The 18,497-nt window shown below is 39.2% G+C and overlaps 1 protein-coding gene across 1 annotated transcript; it reads right to left on the reverse strand.

Moving 5' to 3' along the window:
• Positions 1 to 16,512: 16,512 nt before the first annotated feature.
• Positions 16,513 to 18,497, reverse strand: LOC122620277 (NEDD8 ultimate buster 1). The gene has a single exon (XM_043797662.1). It carries the CDS (start codon positions 18,415 to 18,417, stop codon positions 16,573 to 16,575), a length of 1,845 nt encoding a protein of 614 aa, XP_043653597.1. The 5' UTR covers positions 18,418 to 18,497; the 3' UTR covers positions 16,513 to 16,572.

Here is an 18,497-nt window from a genome sequence, read left to right on the forward strand (position 1 = left end):
CACTTGCCGACCACGTATGTCAGCTTACTTCGAGATAAAGATACAAATTACAAGGGGGATTTCGAGGGGTTTGCCTCGATTAATATGCAAGCAGTGCAGCGAATAAAATATATATAATTGCTGTCTGATTCTTATTTACCAGCCTGTCTGATGCATAAAAAGCGAATGAAATGATCGACCTGGGCTTTGACTAATTACGGCGGAACTTGAGCTTGGCTTTGCTTCAATGTCAACGACAGTGACAGTGAATTAAAAAATCTATTAAGTATACGTTAAAATATAATGTGAATTTTATTATTAAATGTGGTGCCCACTGTGAGACGCTTAGATGTCTATAATTCACAGCCATTTGCAAAGCAAACTGTGCGTAAGAAGCCAAAAATAATTAAGTTAACAATTTGGCTAATTACGCCTGCACTAAATGCAGTTAAAGCAACGCACAATTAAGCCGCCACAACGAGAAGGGACGAGAGCCAAGAATTTGTGCATTTTTCAATGCCTCATATTACAGTGGGCCCCGAGTACGAGGAAATCAATTTGCCTGCTCAGGGAAAATGAGCGGAGCATCTCGAGTTCTAGTTTTCCCGGGTACGCTGTCATTTGTTTTTCCTGTCAGTGTGTCAAATCGAAAATGTGGCGACGATGTCTGTTTATTTAGCACGTTCTTTGGCTTCTCGCTTCCCTCGGATTTCATCTGGTGCAAGTTCAGTCAGCCAGCCAAGTTCTTCTTCCATTTTTGTTTTCTAGCCACATATTTTTTTTTTACCATTTGCTACAAGTATTTATAAACGAAACTTGCCTTTCTTGTCATTTATTACTGTCACTTTAAATCCAATCAACGCTTTGTCTATGCTCTCTGACTATCGATGAGCGTTTTTCGCTGGCGTTTTCTGTTTTTCTTACGATTTTCGCCTCTAGTTGCGGTTCTCTGTCAAGTGTCATGAGGATAATTTTAAATTTCATAATCTATTTTGGCATTGCTGGCCGATGAAAATAGGTACACAATTGTTCTTCCAAGTAATTCAATATGGCAAAGTATTACATAAGCTATAATATCGAGAAAATGTACAAGCAAAACACTTAAAGAATGCCAGAATTTTGCCATGTGCCTCAGATAATTTTAATAGTTCCCAAAGCAAAAGAAAAAAATGCACACACGCTGAGAGAAATAATTATGAAATGATAAATAAATTGCTAATTGAAAAGCAAACACTGAGGAAGCGAATAATAAAAACTTAAAACTCTTAATTGCCTGGCGCCAGACGATCGTTTTTTAATATCAAAAGTAAAGCAAGTTCCAGTGACGCTGATGAACTTGAATGTCGGCTTTAATTTTTTCGCCAGAAAAGTTCACTTTTCGCTGAAAGGCTCCCTTTAACAGTGTTTACTCTCACTTTTTCGTCACGAAATGGTTCATTAAAAACGTCACTTAGGGCAAAAACAGGGCATTAATAAAAACGCCCAAGCCTACAATCATTTATTACCGGACTCAGGAAAATTACGAAAAAATACAAATTTACAAAACTTGACAATGACTCATAATGGAAAAATATTGCGGACATTCTGGAGTGCAGTGCAATTCATTAATTTTAATTTATTTGTAGAGGGCTTGGAAGTAAGGACAATAAGTTCGCATAATGAGCGTAGGCTTTATAAATGTAATTTCATAATTTTTTTAAGGTTTTTTAAAACCATTATAAAATAGTGACTTTGTCTAGATTTATTTACTGTGCTATGTGGAAAATCTCTTTAAAATTACGCAGGCCAAAGTGAATATAAACAATCCAAGCCTAAACATCGCCCTCAATCTTATATAATAAATGAATGCAATTTACGGACAGCAACTTAGTGGAATTATAGGTTGGGAAATTTGCCCGCGTCTCAAACGGCGGCTGAGTGTCTGATGAAAAATTTAAAAACAAGCAAAGAGCAAAACAATTTTCATAAATATGCCAAAGAGGCAAAAGTTGGAGAAAAGCTGGGCAAAAAAAAACCCAGAAAGTAAAAAACCTCAAAGCGCATTAACGCCTTTAATGGCCTTGAGACGCGCAGAGTTCTTACTTTTCAGCTGCACGTAGAAAAAATATTACTAGCTTTGTTTTGTATTACACATATTTGTTAAAAAAAGAAGACCCAATATCATATATTTGTGGAATCAATCTGTATATTTAACTTATCTAAAGCTCTTTCACTCTTTTAAAATCCCTCTTGAGGCGACTAAAAGTATGCATTAAATATCTAGTTCTCTTGAAAAAGTCCTGCTGTCTTAAAGGACTCTCCTATACATACATAAGTATGTATAGATATGCAAAGATTTTTGGGATACTACCAATAACATCTAATCTCGTATCCAAGATAAATGACAACGTAAGCAACGCAGACGTGTTACTCTTCCAAATTAGTTTTCACTGTAATATCCCAGGCTTTGCCGTCGAGAAAAGTGGAAAACTCACCTTAGATTTGGGACAGCCGCCGCTGCTGCCGCCGCCGCCTGCAGGGGCGGGGGCACGTTGTACGGAAAGGGCAACTTGGCCGCAACCGCCGGATTCTCGAACAGCATTCTCGCACTGTTTTGGGGGTGGTGCTGCGCCTGGTGGTGCTGTGTCTGGAGGTGGGTGGTGCTGCTGCCGCCGGGGGGGTTGATGGTGTTGTTGTTGTTGGTGTTTATGTTGAGAGCTGAGTTTCCAAAGCAGTAAATTTTGCTGGTTTTTTCGCTTATACCAAAAACACACGCTGAGAAAATCACTTTAGCTCGCACCAAATACTTTGTTTTTTTCTCGGTTTTCTTGATATTTTTATTTTGCACTTTTCTGTTGACTTTTTGCAACTATTTTGTTAAATATTTTGTATTTTATAACCGCACTGATTTATTTTTGTTTTTCTTAAGTAATACTCATATTTATAACACCAATATTACCTGTCAAGGTTTTAGATTTTCTAGAAAAAAAATTGAAGTATGATTAGATATTTCTTAAAACATTTGGCATGTTTTTAAATATATAATGAGTAACTATTTACTGTAAATTAATTGAGTTATTTTATTAGTCATGCAATATTTTAATACTGATTCATTTAATTAAATGTGCCAATGCAAAAATATATTGCTTGTGTTTTTATTTTTATTTGTAGCACTTTTTAAGCGCTTTTCCATTTCCCATAACATTGATTTTCATTATTACAGCATTATGCTCATGGTTTTTATTATTTTTTCGATTTCTCGGTTTTCTTTGGCATTTCTTTGTTTTTGGTTTTTCGCTTTTACTTTCGCTGTTTGGCATTCGCTTTTGCCTTTTGCTTCTCGCCTTTCAATGCTGAATTCTGAATTCTCTTTTGCCATTGCCGGCTTTTTCAACACATACACACACGCCACTGCACACGCACACACACACACACTAACACTCAAGCACTCACACACGTGCGTGCCGCTCTCAAAATGGTGATAAAATATTGTTGTTTTTGCCGTTGCGGTTTGATAATATTTCACACACGGCTTTTAATTAAAAACATTTGAGTCTTGGACCGTTCGCATAGTTTTGGAATAGTTCGCTGCCGGTTTTCGTATTAATTTTTCATAAATTAAATCGATTTGCTTGAACAAAAACACATGCACACGCATACACATAAACATAGATTCATGGCATAAAAACAAATTTCTGCGACGTCATTGAATTCGCCGCAAAAGAATATGCGAATATGTGGAAAAGAAATATAAACCAAAGAAGCGTCCCTCGGACAAAAGAAGCAAAAATGTCTTCGAGTTGAGTCACTTACACACACACACTCATACCAGTAAGTAATACACACACTCACACACACAATGCCTGGTGCAAATAAACGACGCGTGACGAGAATTACACGGGAAATACTCGCAAAAATCCACGAAATTCGACAATCCGTCCGCTTTGAGCAAGGAATTTTTTTTAACTAACGGTGAAGGAGCGGCTGCGAACTGTTTAAGGCGAGCTCCGTGAAATTCGCCGAGCTGCGCTGAAGCTCTCTCGCTCTCTTTTGCGCTCCCGCCTCTCTCTCTGGGTTTTTGGAACTCTCCTAGCAGGACTTGAATAGTGAGCAGAAAAAGGAGCAACAAAAAAGCTTGGATGCAACATGCGGCTGAGTCAGTTAATGACGTACCAACCTCTTTTCTCCCCCCTTTTGTGCGTCTTTTATCACGTTGCTCCCTCTCCATCTCCCTTTCGCAGTGCTGGTAGTTCCCCCATAATCATTTCCGATGTGCAGTTCCATGCAGTTTCCCCAGACAATAGGCCTACAATATAGCCATATAGTCGTATATAGTCGCATATAGCCAGCAGACTGAGTCGCCGAACGAGCGTCTTTATAGCCCGCTTTGTTCTGCCCCCAGTTTACAGTGAGCACTCGTATAGTGGAACACCATCAAGGATGACTCCATTATCTACCATTCAAGCTTAGGAAGTTTTAAAAGTGTTCTAAACAACTTTTCAGATCTTCATAACATACGTACTCTAATAAACAACAAATAATACGCTGAAATAACCGATTTAAGAGCTTACTTTAAGTACGGTTTGTAGCAAATAACTAAATTCAGTATCTCATATTAATTATTATTTACAGATTCTAACTCACTATTTTGAAGTACAAAAACAATCTGCTTTATATTTTGCAAAAAAAAATGATTGACTTTATGACTTATTTGTAAGCTGTCGTTTTAAGCAATTTGCACTTTACTTTATTGGGAAAATCCTAAAAAATATTTGTGGGTTACAAAATTGGAGCACTGACTGTACTTGACTTTCTGTGTTTATCTTATTCTGTTTGCTCAGCTCGTATTTCTTTTAAAGCTCAGCTCGCAGCTGACGCATTTTGTTGATTTTGATTGCTTAAAGCTGAGAAACAAAGAGTAATTGTTTAATTCAGTTGAATGGAAGGATTGCCAGCTATTTCGCTTTGATTTATGTGAAATTTACAAATCAAATTTATTTCGGTTGCAAAGTGTGCAGTAATCTTATCTGCTGTTTAAGCTCAATTAATTTAATTGTCACATATTCCATGGGTTTCTGAACTGCAAACGGGGTTCGGAAATTGTATTTCTTTTCAAAATTTCAATTTTGGAATTAGGCGGATCGTATCCGCCGATAATATTCAAGTACCCACATCATCAGTTTCCTAGAACAATTTCTGGTTTTCTTCAAGTGTTAGGTCGCCTTTCATTTCTTATCGTACACAACTCGTTGAGAAATACACAAAACCAAAACGCAAAATTGTTATTGATAAAACTGAGCTAGTCACCGACAGCAACCACAGTAAACATTAACCACAGCTTGTAGTTTGATAATGGATTTTTACGCTTTAAATATTGAAAGTTGAACATGTTTTTTTTTTTTTGAATTGTAAGGTTTTCCAAGTGCACAAATGTTCACCAAGCTCAAATCAAATCGAATATTTAATTTAATTTATTATTTATTTTAATTTATTCCAGTTGAATTGAGTATTGTATCCATTTATTAGCAAAGCACTTATTTAATTACACATGTTTTATTTAGTCAATTTACTGGACATTTTATCTTGAGCTGAGAGTTCATTGTTTCATATTATTTATATACACATTTCTTGAACTCGTCTTTTGTATGGATTATGGGTCTCTTAGTCATATCCAAATAAATTGCTTTATGTTTTTGGATTCATTAGTTAAACATATCATTAGTTAATAAACCATGAAAGTTGATATTAGATTTAATGATAAATTTGGTTTATAATCTTAATAGCCATGAAATACATATTTTATTTACCCGCTCTAGTCATTGATTTGAATAAAGCTTGATGGGTTTTGCATGCATGTGTAGAGAGATTTCGAATCGTATTTTTAATTAATTTGCATGCACTCGCATCCGTTTTATGGATGCGGTTTGTTCATTTAGCTTAACAATTTAACACGTAATTTAATTCAGTCATGCAACATCCCAGAAACAGACTTTCTTATTATTATTTTCTATGGGCGAGAAATAGGAATTACTTTTAATGCGCGGCAAACAAAATTCGAGCTTTGTTTGTTTGTTTATTTTCCATTAGCCCACTTCTCGGTTTCGATTTCGATTTTGGGCCCAGTCCAGAATCAAGTCAAGACCTGGCTTTATCTGCATGCACAAACGGAAATCAACGACAAAACGACGACGACACGATGAAAACGACTGCACGAATCGCTCCGCTTCGAATCAACTGGCTGTTGTAACGGCCGCAGGCAAACTGAATCCGAAAGATATGCCTGAACCGAACCGAAAGATACAGATACAAGTACAAGCGGCCCCCGCGAAAAAGTTCTCTCGCCGCCACTCGTCTTTTATACCTCTTCCTCTCTTCGTCGCTCTCGGTTGTTTGACGTTTGCGGCAAGCATAATAAAATAAAACAAGTGGTCGAGTTTTGCAACTTGAAGATACCCGCTTCTTAGATACAATAAGTTTCAGATACATGAAGCTCACTTTGCAATGATGCATACAATTATATGTACATATATTATTATTATAATATAATATAAATATAAATGTATATTACAAGTGCTATTTTTAAGTCATTATTATTAGATTAAAGTCAAAAGGAAATTCCTGACTTGAGAGCTTATAAAATGATTCTTGTTAAAACACAAAATGCTTAGAAAAATAAAATTTAAAAATTAATTTTGTTAAGTTTCCTTTAACTTTATTTTTACTTTACAGTACGACAAACTCAATATACTCCAGAAAATTGCGAAGTACAGGGTAATATAAAAGGAGAGCGGAATCGTTCTCTCTTTCTCTCTCTTGCAATGCGATGGCAACAACCACCCACAACATAAACGGTTTCCGCGCCCCACCACACCTCCTGCCCAGCAACAAAAACAAACCTAAATGCTTGCTGGCTCTCCTAAAAACTGAGAGAGCGTTGTTGTTTTGCGGCGAAGTCGCTCAAAAAACGCCATTTGGGGAGACGGCAACAACTTTTGGGGCTCATACTGTTGTCCCGTTCGCACTCTAGCGCTCTCGTACTTCCGGTCTCGTATGCTGCGGCGTAGTGTTGTTGCTGTTGGTTTTTGCTGTGGGGAAATGGAAATGAGCATCATTCGGTATTTACTTGGTATTTTTCGGTACTTTAAACTGTTTTATAATTGCAATTAAATATTATATTTAATTAAAATTATATTTTATAGTTAAACATAAGGAAAATGGTTTGCAATATAGTAATTTAAATATTTAATAAGTGTCTAATTAGTAATTTTATTTCATGCCATTTGTACATAATTGTTAGTTTATACATATGTAAAACATCAACAGCGACTTAATCCCAGCTTATACCTGATTTTATGGCATTTTTGTCGCCAGTTGCACCCAAGGCAAATTACCAATTACCAGCACGCCCCCGCAAAATCCAAAATTTACACAAATTAATTTTTTTTTTGCAAAATCGCAGACTGGCGCTCCCAAATCTGCAGAAAAAAAGCTAAAACAATAACCTCAGCGGCTTATTAGACGGCCTAAAAACATCAAAGACCAACCCATTCCTAAGCAATATTTCATATAATTTGCTCGCTTTTTATTTTCTTTATAATTCACAACAAAACGCGCAACAAGCGCAACGAGTTTTCTGCAATCGAGCAGCTGACGGCGTAAAGAGTTTTTTTTCTGTAATATATTTTCCCTTATTTTGTTTGGTCCATTTTTTCATGTTGGTTCCTTTTTTGTCGGGACACAAGAAACTTGTTTGCAGCGCTTTGGGCGATAAAGAAGGAGAAATATATAACAATAGCAACAGCAACAGCCACAGTGACTGAGGCAGACAGGTCAAAGGAGCAGTTCTTGCCCCCTGCCACGCCCCCTCTCCGTCTACATCTCAGCCGCCCACCGCCTGCCACGCCCCCGCAAAAGCAGCAATAAATTCTGTCAGAAAGCGTCTTCGATTAGTTCGGAAATGGCGAGAGAAGTGACTGAAACGAATAAAAAGAAAATGTTCTAAGAAAAAAGAGTCATTCATCTTCCCAACTAAAAGATACCTATTACTTCTTAAGAGAACATTTTCAAATAAGTTATTTGAAGCTTAAAATTAAAGAACAAGATTGTAAATACATCTAAGTTTGTTGACACTAAACAACTTTGGCATAACTAAATTTGATTACAGTTTAATAATAGCTACTCTGCACACAGTAGACCCCAAGATCCAACCAAGAATATAGGGTATTAACAGGACAAAATCACTGACCGAACCATTGATGGCAATATCTAGTCTGCAACTGATGTTCCCGGAGTTTATTACCGCTCAAAGGTGGAAATTTATAGCAAACTGCGCATTCAGCAAATTTGGGTCATAAAAGTAATTAGTGAAATCTGTTCCAGTACAGATTGGTATTGTGGGTGGATTTTAATTACCGGCCAGAAGTTCATGAAAGTGCCAAGTGCCAAGAAGTTTCCCAGACCACCGCCATTGGCTAATTGATTTAGCTTCCATTTTATTGATCAGCAGAAAGGAGTGAAACCCTTGGCCGGCGGCAGTAAAGTCGAACACGTGGGGCTCTCTGGGGTTAAGGGCGGAGTAGGGTGTTAACCAGCAGCGGGCAACATCGGTTATTGGCCTAATAATGAAACAGCCATAAAATTAAACAGCGATTTCAGAGATTTAAGGCTCAATAGATGAAAAATATGCAGCTTTCATGCAAGATTTATTAGCAATATTTTAATGGGTATAAAATTTAAGATTTATTAAGATTAGTTATTTTACAAATACTCATACTCTTTCCTTTTCAATTTAATTCACTTTATTCAAATCATAGAATATTCCTCAACTTGTATATAGTTATGAGCACATTTCCCTCTTAAGTGCTTAGTCATACAAGGATCCCTACAATTTCATTAATGCTTACGCTAGCAAATTTTAGTCAGGACACTTTCGGCTTCATTCCTCAGCGAGATTAATGTCCTCGGCGAGCTCTTAAGTCCGATTTGAGTCGTTAAAACTACTGCCAGATGAAAATTTTATGACTCTGCCGTGGTCTTTGGTCCTCGTATATGGTCCTTGGTGTGCGTGTGGTATGGGGCTTGTAGGTCTGCAAATCACAGTGCTGTTTATGCTCGTTGCCTGCGAATTGTGCGCATAACAATTAGGCAGCTTAGGCTGCTCCTCCTTTTTGCCACCGAGAAACTGAGAGCCCGACTGCATGTATCCAATGCCATAAAAATATCAGGAACACATGTTGCCTGCCGCTGATTTTCTGCAGCTTTAAGAGGCGGGGGGTGGCGGTTGGCAGATGATATGGGGGCGGTCGGCATTATACGGTGGGGCAGGCGAAACGCTGTCGTCTGCCAGGCATGCCACGTCTAGTTAATGAGCACGTTGCAGCCGTGGGAAAGAGGCGCACAGCCCATATAGAGGATTTTTTGGGAATGATTGTGCGTTAGATGATGTCAGACTGTTTCTGAAAATTTCTCTTAACAATTTAATTTAAATTTTTTTACCTTCTAGGAAGATTAAGAGGAGCGAATGCTGTTTCTTTGGTTTAAATTATATTTTTTTAAATGTATTTAATTAAAATTTATTATTAAAGCTAAATAAAACATATTTTAAACCAACTTCCTCCCAAAACGCAGCAATACAAAAGCATATTTTACCCTGCAGCCCCAAAGTATGCAACTCTCTTCATTGTGCTTTTATTCCTGCCACTTAGAAATTCATTTCCCGTGTGGAAAAGCCATGAAAACGGAAGTAGTGCGAAAGTTGGGGGGGGGGGGCGACTTTGGCAAAGTGTGGGAGTTGACCTTAACAAGCGTAATATCATCAATCAGTGCACAAATTTGCATTTCATTTTAGCCTATTTCTGGCGGACAAGGGGTAGCACACATGCTGCCCCTGCCATAGCTATCTATAGCTATATCTGTATCTGTATCTTGTCGCCGATGTCCGCCTGGCGGTGACGCCGCATCAACGCGCTTCATTGGCCAGCGGACTGATATGTAAATCTCATACATCATGCACACCTGTCGTCGATGGCAGCGACAGTTCAGCTCGGTTTTGCTCAGGTCAGTCGGGACGACAAGGACATTGTCAGCAGCCGAACAGGGAGTGGGCGAAAGTGTCCTTCATGTCCAGTTTTTGCAGTGGTCAAGCCTTTTCATCGAGCAGATGCACCATCAGTTGGATAGTCTTTGTTATAAAAAGTACTTTTTAAAAAATGTATAACCAGAGTTTAATAAATTTAAATGCCCACAAATAGCCCCTAAGCTCGCATTCCCCATTCTTAAGGTGGCCATCGAAAAAGCGATTCTGGTCGGAACTCCCACTAATTGGTCGGCCACAACACCTGCTGCCTGCTGCTTTTTAAGGTGGCCTTTTTTAGCCAGGCTCTGAGGAGATGTTCAACTGGCGGCAGTGGGTAAAAACCACAAATTTACATAAATATGCCACAAATCATAGAGCTGCGTCGTTACAGCAACTTGTGGTCCATGTGACAGTGTCTGGTTATTATGAATGCATAAAAAGCGCTCATAAGTTCATTTTTTTCAACCACACTTTCATTGCAATTAAAATGCCGAAAATAAAAAGGCTAAAAACAACTTCAGAATATATACCTAGCCCATAAAAAAATACCAAGGAAAATTTATGTGCTGCACATGCCACGCCTGAAACTAAAGGGTTTTCCCTTAAATTTTGCATGATTTTTTGTTTTGTTTGGCGGATTTTTGCGGTGTGAAACGCACGTTGCATAATAATAAAAGTTGGAGTGGTGTGGCAGTTGTGGGTGTGGCACTTTGGTCCTTAACCCCCACCGCCAGAGTGGCAAACTGCTGCAATTGTTTGTCATTAGCAAATGTTGCCTCTTCCGGGGACTTTACGAGCTCATTCCCACACCCGAAAAGTATCCTTGTAGGCCTTGTCCAACAGCAGACAAAATTTGTGACTGCGACAGTTTGTCCGGTTGCCCTGTTGTCCTCGCCCCCCTTGAAATTTGATTCTGCGCCCCAAAACGAAGGTCTCCTCTCATTTTTAACGCATCATTTAGCCATTGTATGTAGGTGCAACATTGCAGCACAAAACACGACGAAACATAACCTCAGGCTGTTGCCCGACTGAATGCATAAATGTGGTAGGTTGCAAGTGAACAAGACCGCAAAAAATCCCAAAACTACACGAAACACAGGGAATGAGTGGAGCTCAGATATTACAAGCCGAACTTGGGGATAAATAATGAATATTTGTAAAATATACATATGTATGTAAAAAAATTATTTTTAATTTTTTCATATGGACTAGAAACTATTTCCAATTTTCCATATTGTTGACAAGGTAGTCAACTAATTTTGTTCACCTTAACTAACTTTTCATGGTCTCCGCTTGATGGAATTTCATTAAAAGTCCGTTTAACTTTCCACTTAAAACAATTTGTGAACACACATCAATTTGAGTGAACTCAAATCAGTTTGCCAAATAAAACCCCAACCCCAAACACAACCATTTTCACAACCCCTTTACGTTTCCAGTTTTTATACCCGTTACTCGTAGAGTAAAAGGTATACTAGATTCGTTGAAAAGTATGTAACAAGCAGAAGAAAGCGTTTCCGACCAAATAAATTACATATATATATTCTTGATCAGGATCAATAGCCGAGTCGATCTGGCGTTTAACGATTCGTTGTGTACTGTGATTGTGCTCAAACAGGAATAACATTTAATATGTACAACTAAAATACCGAGACGATAAGAAAGTTTTGACTTGATTACTAATAATTAAAATAGATTGCGTATAATTTAAAAATACAAAAATGGAATGTGAGGTCAACAGATTACGAATGCTCGCCAATAAAAACACAAATGTTTCCTTTTTATGAACAGGCTGATCATATGAACAGAATCACTCAGTCGGCGTTCCAGAATGCACGCAACGTTCATCTCGGCTCTTGGGATAGCATATCTGCTGTACGTGTTCCTGTTCCAGGTACACCTCTCGGCACAAGCCCCCGTGACTCCTTCGGGGTACGATCCTGAGGAAGTTGACCACACCCCGTGCATATATCGTGCACATTGGCCAGCAGGTTGGATAACTGTAGGACCTCCGAAAAGCACCAAAATAACACGAAACAACAAACCAAAAAGCACAACTGCTTAAACGGTAAGAAATCATACAAAATGAAGGCATATTTGTTCCATTTGTCGAGTTATGTCCATCAGAGTACAAAAAGTATTATATAGTAGCTGCAATATTTTGTTTTCTTTTTTAATCAGATATATATAAATATATTTTCTTTTTATTCAATAGACAACCAGTAATGATTACAAACCCAGACGAATCCACGATGTAATCTAAATTAGTGAAAGAGTGTTGGCATTAACAGGAAGCAAAAATACCGGACAGTTAAAGATGCCTCTTTGATCGTTTACGATTCGTTGTGTACTGTGATTGTGCTCAAAAAGGAATAACAATTAATATGTACAAATAAAATACCGAAACGATAAGAAATATATGACTTATGTTGTCTAATTATTAACATAAACTGCGTATAATTATACCCGTTACTCGTAGAGTAACTAGATATACTAGATTCGTTGAAAAGTATGTAACAGGCAGAAGGAAGCGTTTCCGACCATATTAATATATATGTATGTATATATATATATGTCAGTCTATCCGTCTGTCTGTCCATCTGTCTGTCCGCATGAACGTCTAGATCTTAGGAACTATAAAAGCTAGAAAGAGATTAAGCATGCAGACTCCAGAGACATAGACACAGATTCAATCGATCGAAGTAAAATTAGTGAAAGAGTGTTGGCATTAACAGGAAGCAAAAATACCGGACAGTTTAAGAGATTTCGTGTAGTGTATATGCCTCTTTGATCGTTTAACGATTCGTTGTGTACTGTGATTGTGCTCAAAAAGGAATAACATTTAATATGTACAACTAAAATACCGAGACGATAAGAAATAAAAAATATTTGACTTGATGACTAACAATTAAAATAGACTGCGTATAATTTAAAAATACAAAAATGGAATGTGAGGTCAACAGATTACGAATGCTCGCCAATAAAAACAAAATGTTTCCTTTTTATGAACAGGCTGATCATATGAACAGAATCACTCAGTCGGCGTTTCAGAATGCACGCAACTTTCTTCTCGGCTCTTGGGATTCTATATCTGCTGTACGTGTTCCTGTTCCAGGTACACCTCTCGGCACAAGCCCCCGAGACTCCTTCGGGGTACGATCCTAAGGATGTTGACAGCACCCCGGAAAAAGGCGGCGAAAAGAGTTTGAATGATCCAAAATATCTAGCAAAGATGGTACCCGGTTTCAAAAACGGTAAGAAATCATACAAAATGAATACATTTTGTTCCATTTGTCGGCTTATATCCGTCACTGAACATAAAGTATATAATAGCGGTAATATTTTGTTTTCTTTTTTAATCAAATATATATAAATATATTTTCTTTTTTTCTACCACGATGTCCCCTGCACTCATGTCCCCGGACTCACTCTTCATTTTCGAATCGCTTATCAAGGAGCCGTAAACAACAGGTTAGGAGGTGCATTTACTAGGACTCTGTGATTGTTTTAAAATTTATCTGATGCATTATCATGCACTTATCAAAATGTATGCATAAAAAGAGCTTAATAACATTAAAATAAAAGATGTTTGATGCTTATTTGAGTGTATGTTCTGTATGTGGATGAGGAAGGCGCCATAAAATGCGCCGCCAACTGTTTCAGCACACAGTCTGCTTTCTGGAGTCAAGGAATCTAGCATACCCCTTTACTCTACGAGTGACGGGTATAATAACGAACTTGGTGACTGAGCGTATCCAACAACTGTATTTATTTTTTCGTCCTTTGGCGCCAAATTAATTTTAGTCGTCGGAGGGATAAATACTTTTAGCCCCAGAGGCGACAAAATAAAAGGTACATATTTCGCAATCCATCCATCCAACGGGGGTGTCTATAAAGTGAGGCTCGCTTTTAATTTGTGCATTTTTTAAACACACTGCTCAGTGCTAAACGGTTCACATAATGAAATGGTAAATTACGGCAAAGTTATGGACTCATTTTGGAGCTCCAATACGCGATGCGAATGGCGATGGAACTTGGCTTTATGAGCACATAAAGTTCGCCTGTTGCCACATGAGACTCCTGCCTCATCTCATTAGGAAAACTTTGCCGAGGACCCAGTGAAACGTAAATAGATTTCAACTCAAATTGCATAGGCTCTAGTACAGCTGAGCATTATGGGATTGCATAGAATTTAATAAAAGAACAAGGGAAAAACACGCTTGACTATTAAATACGCTTAGTTTAGATGGGATAATTCCCAATATTAAAAAATATATACGAAATACGCTTAGCTTAATACCCAAAAATTCCCAACATTAAAAAATATATTCGAAATCTAGTTAAGAGAAATATATAAACATTTACTAGCAATTTAATCAACTAAATAGCCTTGATTAAATGGGAAGACAGCGAAAAAAATGTGAGGCAAGTATTTTTGGCAGCGATTATTTGTCCTTTGCTTATCAACGCACTTCCGCATCATTAAATAATTTTATCATTTGCATTATTTTCACTTTCCTAAGCACAGCAGATAATGTTGGCCATAATGATGAAGCTGCTTGGTGGTAGAAGGTTACAAAGTTCACTGGGAAAGTTATGAGGGATGGTTGGTTGTGGTGTTGTTCGCAGGCTGAATTAACTAATTTGTAATTTATGCGGCACTTCTTGCGGCTAAGTTGATGAGCAATCTTTTTTTAATTAACTAAGGAAAAATGCTAAACAACTTGGAGTTTTTACCAATTCGAAAACTTTTTGTTTTCGGTGGAAAAGCACTTGAGACATAACATTTAAATGCATGGCTTACAATTTTAGTGCAGTTCTCAAGTCTTTTAAGATCCAAATCGGAGGCATATATTTTCCACAAAAGGACAGCCAGTGAGTTGAGTTCACTTCAGCTACATTACAAACCCATTAAAGTTGCCGAGAGAACACGAAAAAAGTTTCTTATTATTATGGAAATGCAAATGCCAAAAGACATGAGAGGAGAAGAGCATGGGACAAACGATAATGAGGACAAACAGCAGTGGCAGCAACAACTGCCACTTGCAGCTACAATGATAATGTTGCTGGCTGTTGATGACAACAACATCTAGCAACGCCAACAACTGCCAGCAACAACCGCCAAAGCAACTGCACTGAGAGAAAAGCAATCTAAATCACATGTGGTACTTTGGCTATAAGAATATAGCAGTTTGAAGCAGTATTTCTTGTAGAGCGCAATACACTTTATTACCATTAAAACGTTTAGCTTTGAATAACATATACTTGTGATATCTTTAATATTTTCAGTGTAGTTGCAACCTCTACTAACAAACAGCGGAAATCAGCCAAAGAATGCGCGCCCCAGTGAAGCATTCCCTTGCCCCTTTTTTTCGTTTTTCCTCAGCCCCTTTTCCACATTTTGAGTCCCTGGAAAAAGAAACAGAATCTAAACGGTGTCCTCCGTCTGCCAAACCCACTTCTTCTTTTTTTCCCAGCAAGGATATGCCTGCCGCTGCTCATTTTCGCTACTAAATAAGACAGACCGCCGCGTCCTCGAACAATATTTTGACGTTTCTTCCTCTTTGTCGCGATTTTTGTGTGATTTTTGCTTCAACATTTTTTGCACTTTCGTGCCACAAGGCGAGGTCGCATTGAAAAAGAAACAAGTGGAAGAATACATCAGCCAAACTCTTCAGTAAACTTATTATTTTAATATATACCTCAGTTAAGAGAGTCCTTCTAATAAAATACCCTGCAACGTAGAATTCATTATTAATTATTAAAATATATGTTTCGAAGCTAAATCCTTCCAGACAGCTGCTCACCTATAAAAGTAATAAAAAGCATCTGGAAAATGTCTTTTCGATGCGGTTATATTTTTGTGGAACCACTGAATGCTCCATTTAGTAGAGGAAAAGCGAAAGAAATCGCAGTCAAGTGAAAATGTCAGCCACTCAAAATGTGTGCGCCATTTCGCATATATAATAAATCTACGTAAACCGAAAAAAAAACACGAAATGAAGAATGGAATGGAAGAGTGAAGAGCGAAATAAGCTGAGCGAAGTTTATTTTAGGTTTAACGATTTGGAAATAACGCCACAAAACAGGACGACAAATTATTTGGCCATCATCTGCAGAACCTTCGCATGGCATTGGCAGATTGGCGAGGGTCTGGAAACTTATTAATTTTCACAAAGTCAGCCACACGCAAAAAGTACACACACACACACACAAGCGCACCCACAAAATTGTGAAAAACTGTGACGTTATGCACATGAGTGAGCAAATAGCAGCAGCCACATCAGCAACCAAAATGCATAGCATACTTTGCCGGGCATTAAGTAGTTGAGTTTCTGACAGGGTGGATATGAAATTAAATGGTTCCCAAGCGGAACAAAAAATATATTAAATATAATAAATAAGCTAATAAATCAGTTTTTTAGTGTAACATATTTGAACCATACAAATAATTATTATTAATTATGTATTTATTGGTTATTTCTGACTAACAAATATTTTTTTAAAGGCCAATATTTGCATTTTCTGATTAGCTTATCTTAGCGCTCCAGCAGCCGCTTATACTCGATCAGGATTTGCTCCTCCTGCTCTAAAGGCAAGTCCAAGTAGTGCAAGCTGTTTTCTGCGAGGTTCTCGTTGAATCTCTTGAAGGCATTGTAGGACTCCATCTCCGTCTTGGCCTGGCTAAGAACGGACTTGAGCATGTTCATCTTGCTGGTGGATAAGCTTACGAGGGGTGTGGAGCTATTTGTAGTGGCACTAGTTGAGCTCGAAGGTCCTTGGACCTCTAGAATCTTTGTCATGGTTTCAATAACTGTAAGTAATTCCGCTTCGCTGGCGAAACTTTTCAAAAGATATTTTACGGACTTGCGGAAACTGTTGCCCGTAGTTTCCAATGCTTCGCGAGCGGAAGTTTCCGAAAATCCAAGTTGTTGCAGCGTGGTGAGTAACGATTCATCGACGGGCGGAGTTGGAGCCAGATTGGCCCTAAGTTCATCCGAATGGCGTTGCAGTAGATCCAAACTGCGATCGAGATTGTTTTTAGTCCTCTTTAGAGCTTCCACAACCAGACGCCTTTCGTAGCCCATTTCCATGAGCCTGCAAACGCTGCGCGGATTCACCCATTGTTCTCCGGGATTGGCGTCCATCATCTCCTGGTTAACTTGCCTCTCGGCAGCCGAGTTCTTGCGTTCCTCACGGATTTTCTCCCTGCGCTCCTGGATGAATTGAATGGCTCTATCCACTTGACCGGCACAGGATCTCAGGGCCAACCTGGCATCCGATTCCTCATAGCCCATTTCCACGAGAGTGGTCAGCTCAGTGTCATTCACCTTCAGCTCGTTGAAGTCCTTGGTCGCCTCCTCCAGTTTTTCGTAGGCCTCATCCCGGCGATTTTGGTGAAAGAAGAGTACACCTTGCAGCAGGTGCAGCCTCATGATCAGAGCTCTTTCCGGGCAACTGGGACCCTTCATCGCGTACAATCGCATGAACTGCTCGCCGTAGCTCCTGAAAAATCCCCTCTCGCAGATATCCAAACGTCGCTGGGCATCCGTAAGTTGGGTGATGTTCTTGAGGCGCAGATAGCACCACACAATATCCAGATTGATTAGGGCATAGTTGTCCACTGTTTCCAGGAGCTTTGAGTTACATAGGGAGAAGAGTTCATCGCACTCGAGCAGCAACAGTAGAGCCTCATCGAAATTCTCCTTATGAACGGCCACTTTGGCCACCTCGTACATGCTCATGGCCATCAATAGCGATCGATTCTCCTCGGGCGGCAGGAAAATCGGTCGTCCATCCTGGTCCTCCATTTCCATAAAGCGATTATCTGCATCCGCAACTATCTCCAAGTCCGCACGTATCCGTTGGATACGTTCGTGCAAGTGCCCATCATTCGCTCCGCCCACAACCACCATGAGCTGCTGATTGGTTTTCAGTCCCTGCGCGGCCAATGTCTTCTGCCCGTTGATGATGCGTCCGCCGGAGATGCACCTTACATGACTGGGATCACCCAGGTCCAGCTTCTTGGCCACCTCCGCCTGCAGATCCGAGCCCAGTCCGCCCAGCGAACACTTGATCTCCAGCATCTGCGAGGTGCCACCTTTGCGGTCCACACATCGCACATTAAACGTGGCCAAGCCGGTGTCATTGAACTCCTTACGGGCAGCCAGCTTTCGCAAGGCACCATCTTGCAATTCGGCTAGAGCAATCCTGCAGTCCGAAACGCTGATGCCCAGGTCACCACTGATGTCCCTGGCCAGGCGCTCCATCTCCGCCTCGATGCTGCCCACCTCCTCGAAGTAGTACGGCTCCTCCCACAACTTGATATCGCGCTCCCGCAGGCGGGCTCGCAGCTTAATGAATATATTGTTTATCTGGGACATGTTCTGTGCGGTCAGCAACCGAATCGAACTAAATAATTTCTAAATTTATCACAAACATTTTTGACGTATTTCTCTGGGAT

Source organism: Drosophila teissieri, chromosome 3R (genome assembly GCF_016746235.2).
Source record: "Drosophila teissieri strain GT53w chromosome 3R, Prin_Dtei_1.1, whole genome shotgun sequence".
In the NCBI taxonomy this organism is placed as follows: Eukaryota; Metazoa; Arthropoda; class Insecta; order Diptera; family Drosophilidae; genus Drosophila; species Drosophila teissieri.